At 35.0% G+C, this 6,000-nt stretch overlaps 1 protein-coding gene across 1 annotated transcript in view; it reads right to left on the bottom strand.

Annotated features, from left to right (window-relative positions):
• Window positions 1–2,854: 2,854 nt before the first annotated feature.
• Window positions 2,855–6,000, bottom strand: part of LOC128541162 (integrin alpha-M-like) — a 45,950-nt gene continuing 42,804 nt past the window's right edge. The window contains exons 24-30 of the mRNA XM_053511420.1: window positions 5,867–5,945; window positions 5,691–5,786; window positions 4,648–4,728; window positions 4,446–4,556; window positions 4,254–4,367; window positions 3,345–3,455; window positions 2,855–3,245 (exon numbers count right to left, since the gene is read on the bottom strand). Of these exons, the coding sequence (XP_053367395.1) occupies window positions 3,147–3,245; window positions 3,345–3,455; window positions 4,254–4,367; window positions 4,446–4,556; window positions 4,648–4,728; window positions 5,691–5,786; window positions 5,867–5,945 (691 nt within the window). The 3' untranslated portion in view covers window positions 2,855–3,146. The remainder of the gene's footprint in view (window positions 3,246–3,344; window positions 3,456–4,253; window positions 4,368–4,445; window positions 4,557–4,647; window positions 4,729–5,690; window positions 5,787–5,866; window positions 5,946–6,000) is intronic.

The raw sequence follows: 6,000 nt of genomic DNA, 5'->3' as shown, positions 1-6,000 counted from the left end.
GGTGAAGGCTACAAAAGAATTTTCAAAGCATTAGACATACCATAAAAACCGCGAAGACAGTCATCATCAAATAGAGAAAATATGGTGCAACAGTGACATTACCAAAAACTGGACATCCCTCATAAATTGATAAAAAGATGCGAAGAAAACTGGTCAGGAAGGCTGTCAAGAGGCCTACAGCAACATTAAAGGAGCTGCAGGAATTTCTAGCAAGTACTGTCTGTGTAGTCCATGTGACAACAATCTTCTGTATTCTTCACATGTCTGAACTGTGCGGTAGGGTGAAGGAAAAACACCCAAGCCCAGCTAAATTTAGTAAAAAACAAACAAACATTTGAAGTCTCCCAAATGCACATGGGAAAATGTGTTATGATCAGATGAACCCAAGGTTAAACTTTTTAGTCATAATTCAAAAAGGTATGTTTTGTTCAATAACAACAATGGACGAAAAGAACACCATACCCACAGTGGTGGTAGCATCATGCTTCGGGGCTCTTCAGCTGGAACTGGGGCCTTAGTCAAGGTAGAGGTAATTATGAACAGGTCAAAATACCAGCAATTGCTGGCACTTAACAGGCTCTTGCGTGAAAGCTGACGATGAAAAGAAATCTTATTTAACCACCCAAATCAACATAAGAATGGCTTCACCAGAAGAAGATTTAAATTTTGGAATTGCCCAGCCAGATCCCAAACCTGAATCCAATTGATTGTCTGTGGGGTGATCTGAAAAGGGCTGTGCACAGCTGTCTCTGACAGATTTACTGTATTTTTACAAAGAAAAGTGGGCAAATATTGCCAAGTCTAGATGTGCCATGCTGATGGACTCTTACCAAAAGGATTGAGTGCTGTTATAAAATCCTTTAATATCTTACCTTTTTATTTACAGTAGATTTAGTCATGAGGTGCTCTATGTTGAGATGACCTTATTTAGTTTTTATGACCCTAAGTTTAAAGTTTCCTTTTTGATTTAGTTGGGTAATATTTCATGTTTTAATTAGTTTTGGTAATTACTTTAAGACAATTTAATAAAAAATTTGATGCAGGTGAAAAGTTTACTATATAAGATCAGCACGCAGAATATTTCACTCTCTTTTAAGAGACTGAACTCTTTTCAATAATCTCGCCTGCAAAATTATCAACTTGTGTACTAGATCCTATACATATAAATTTTTCTAAAACAAATAGTATAAGAAATACCTGAACCGTTGTGGAAAACAGTTAACTCTTCACTCAGCTATGGGCATGTTCCAAAATCTTTTAAATTATTAGTTATTAAACCCCTAATTATGAAACCTGATCATGACCCCTAAAAAAGGTTACAGACAGACAGACAGACAGACAGATAGATAGATAGATAGATAGATAGATAGATAGATAGATAGATAGAGTAGATAGACAGACATTGACACATTGAATTTTATAGCACAGCAGCTACTATATGTTCATATCTACATAGGAATAACATGCATGAAATGTATCAGTCAGGATTTAGGCCTCATCATAGCACAGAGACAGCGCTGGTTATATATATTAAGTCTCCAGCTGTCTAACACACAATATTACTGCAAAATGATTCCCGCTATCCGTTAATCACCCAAATGAGGATGGGTTCCCTGTCGAGTCGCTTGCTTTTAAGGTTTTTTTCTGATGCCATTTTTTTTCTCTGCCAACGCCGCACACAGCTTACTCGTCGGGGACAGTCTAATCATTTTGATTCATGCATATTTTCTCACACATTTCATACTCATTTTTCTAAAACAAATACAGTAGTATAAGAAATAGCTGAACCGCTGCGGAAAACTATGGCCATGTACCAAAATCTTTAAAATTAGCAGTTATTAAACTGCATAATTTTCTTCTGGTTTTTTAAAGCTGCTTTGCGACAATGACCATTGTTAAAAGCATTATATAAATAAAATTGAATTAAATTCCATTTAATTCATCCGAAAGGTGTTTGGTGATGTTAAGGTCAGGGCTTTGGGCAGCATATTTGAGTTCTTCCACTTTAACCCTGGCAATTTATGTCTTCATGGAATTTACTCCGTGCAAAGGGGCAAATGAGAGCAAGTTTTGTAATCTTGTACAAAATTTTACAAAACAATCAATATTTAGTATAAAGTATAAACTTAATGCCAGCTTGACTGTTTCCTGAACGTGTACAGCAATTTGTCACAAAAGTTCACAATTCACTAAAGAATTCCCTAGTTTTTTTAAATCATTTTTTGTTTAGAGGTGGACACTGAAGCCACATATTTTTCATCCATTAACTTAACCAGCTGTTTCTAATAAGCATAACCCTTCAGCCAGATAAGAAAGTACTAATTAGTGAAATCACCTGTTGTTTTAATACTTTTGACCACCACTGTATATCATAAAATCTATTTAAATAATTTCATTAAAAGATACAGTGACTCATGCATAAATATTATTGTGCCTAGTGATTATTTTTTAATAAAGCAATTAGATTAAATTACACCTAGAGAAGCAGCATTGTCTGTATCAAGTGCTCATATGAGTCAGCTCTAAAATGACACCTTGGGAATAGAATCTCAAAGGAAGTAAGGAACACTCTTTTATAAATGACACGTCACCAATTTCACTGTGTAATATTTGCCTTTTAAACATCACAAGCTCTGTGTGCAAACTAGATTTTTATGTAATTCCTCCGATGGCCACCTATGCCATCAGCACGCTGAAATCTATACCCATTACAGTCTTATTTACTTCATGTTACATTTATTATTATGCACAAAAAGTCATTAAAACAATACGGGCTACAGAGTTTAAACTAAGCTGAAAAATCCTGTAAAAGTCCACAACTTTTGACTACCTTTTACATTCAACTAAAAAGTTTATTTTGTAATTCCATAACTACATAATAGGCTATATTTTAACATCAGATCAGATATTTTCAGCAGAAATTATTTAGTTGCAACAAATATTAAGCACTAATGCATGTTAGTCAATACAGTTTGCTAATCTTTATACTTGATTCTGCATTGTAAGCTCGCCTAAACATTACTGTAAGCAGCAGCAGCTATAAGAGAAATTTAATGTTAAACAGGCTAAGCAAGTTTTCCTTTTTTATTTTTTATTTTTAACGTGAGGTCTCCTTGAATAGCGCTGGTTATTTTGGAGAAGATTGATCAATCTTCTCTTGGTCCTCCTGTGGCGCCTCCGGTTGCCTCAGCCCTTGCTCCTGCTTCCTCCAACAACTTCTTATAGTTGCTTTTAAAGAACCCAGCCTAGGATTGATATAAAAAAATATTGTAAGGCCCAGAACATATGAATGTTTTCAGAGCATTTGTGTCTTCAAAATAACAAAAAAAGATCTTTGTACTGACCTTGTAGAGGCCTAAAGTAATAAGAGCCAAAAGCACAAGCCCTCCGATAACACCTCCAATCGTCTCTTTAAGCGGGAATTTCTCTTCATACACCTCCACCTGGGTATTAATCTGCATGCACATTTACAATAACAATTTACTCAGGAAAGTGATTTTTAAAAATCTCATTTTGCATAATGGGATCTGGTACTGTGTATAATTATGATTCCACTAAAAGCTGAGGCTTGCAAGGTAGTGCATTGGACCATGGTGCTGCTAGAATGGCTCCATAATACCCAGGTTATTGGTTTGTGTACTTAGTTTATAATTCTTTAAAGGAAACACTCTAATACTCTATAATGAATTCATTTGTGTTAATCATTACAATTAACATGTTGTCTTCAGTGCATTTACTGTATATTGTAGTGGTATTTAGCCCCTGGCTTCATCCCCTACCTTAAAAAAAAAAAAAAACAGTTACGTTTTCCTGCTACTGTGACCTCATATAAAAAGATACCCCTTCCAACTTCAAGCTATGAAAAAATGCTTTGTCTGAGGGTTATTTCAGCTGAAACATGAACAGACACAACTTTGAAGGACCTCTAAGACCTTAAATTTAATGCTTTTTTATACAGTACTTTCATCAACACTATTTCTTCTTCATTATTTATTAGTCTGTGTATTAGTATGTAACTCTGCATTGTATACTGTAGCTGCACTGCATTCTGGAACTCTGAGTCCAAATAAGTCCTACTGTATAACATCTGTATGGTAGTGGTTTAACGCCAAAACTCACCACAAAAGATCCATGAATGTCATGTGACTTTAAAATTACCATAGTATACCTATGAGCCAAGTAGGGTAAACAGGAAATTGCATAGCTCATTGTGAAACATCTGGTTTCAATAAGGTCTTAAACAGTAGATGTACCTTGCCAATGGGTGCAGTGTTTGTAGAGTCAGAAGAGTAGTAGATATATGTTGTTTTGTTATAGCCCAGTGTTGCAGTACTGACCAGCTCAAAAACTGCTGATCGTAGTCCGGTCTAAAAGTGGCAAGGTGTACATTAATAATTAAGGTAGAAAACATAGTTGAAAATATCAGTAATACATTTAAAATATACCTGTTCAATCCATTCAGAGCTGATATTACCAGTGATGTTGTAGAATTTCGTTTGCATTTTAAAGAGATTTGCAACACATTTAAACACTCTGCACACCGCTACAGAGCAATTCTGGACACAGAGTTTACAAATAATAAAACTAAATTAATTATATACATTCATTTTGTATGAATGATTATACAAAGGTTTAATAGATACTCACCACCTCAGGGTTTTTTTTCAGAGCTGCCACAAAATCTTGAATTGTGGGTTGTTCATCTTTGTCTGTATTGCAGTCTTGAATCTAAGAAACACATTAGAGACATGTTGTCTTGACTCTTAAATTCATAACATTTTTTAAACGTTCCCGCAAAAAAGGCGCTCTTTAAGTATATAACACAACAGGCACTGTATGTAACTTCATTGAGTGGGCATCGTCACAAAGCAGCTTAAGAAAAGCGGGTAAGGGTCTGTTTAAGTGCCATCAGGCAGATTGGGCGATGAATACTCCCTACCCCTGGAGACGCATCCACTGTTTCTGTGGCAATTTCTTACAGGGTCATGTTCCCAATCGGAGACCCAGCTTAAAAGAAATTTCTATGTACATTTAGATCTCTAATGGATAGTGGCAGAGAAAAATACAACTAAAAAAACTCCATACTAGGTACCAGACTCAAAATCTTTGGTATTCAATTCAGATTAAACTTATCAGGATGAGTCATTAGTAGAAAGTAACCTTTCTTACCTTCCCAAAAATAAATTGGACTAGCTAGCTAGCAGAAGCTAATGTCTCTGCTGCCGTGCCACAAGAATTACATCTCAGATTAATTTAATTAATTTATTTTTGCATCCTACACTGGAGCCCCCTTCACCACTGTATAATAAAAGGTCAGGATGAATAGTACAGTATGTTACACAGTTAATCACAATGAAAATCACCTACAGTGCCACCAGAGGGAACCCTACCATATAGCTTCTTAACTCTGTGGTTAAAAAAGGTTACTTAAAGAAATCAAATTACTGGTCTGCATAAAGCAATGAAAACAATGGAGGAAATTTTAAATTGAGCTAAGACACATTATTAAACCTGAAACAAAGGTGCTGAATGGAATAGAAGAAACACACACACACACACACACACACACATTAGGAAAAGTCAAAAGTTTTTCACATTCTGTGAACAACAACAACAACAATAACAATAATAACAATAACAATAATAATAATAATAATAATAATAACAATAATAATAATAATATCCAGTACCTGCAAGCTGTTATTAGCCCAGATGTCTTTAGCTCCTAATTGTATGGGTACTCTGATAAAAATGTCAACAGTCAAATCCCTGAGGTCATTCTCCACCTAAGAGGAAGTGAGAATTTAATTTTAAAAAAACTTTGCTCCTGACAAATGAAAATGGGATAAGGTTAATGTTTTTATACCTTGAATATTTGCTGGACAGGCTTATTAAGGTCATTTTCCCCTGCAGTAAAGTTCATGTAGATGGTGGAATTCTCATCCCTTGAATTTAAATTGTATAAAGTAAGATGTTACTCAATGATATGTATTTATTTTA

This window comes from Clarias gariepinus, chromosome 14, assembly GCF_024256425.1.
Source record: "Clarias gariepinus isolate MV-2021 ecotype Netherlands chromosome 14, CGAR_prim_01v2, whole genome shotgun sequence".
Lineage (NCBI taxonomy): Eukaryota > Metazoa > Chordata > Actinopteri > Siluriformes > Clariidae > Clarias > Clarias gariepinus.
This window is presented reverse-complemented; position numbering and strand designations above follow the sequence as displayed.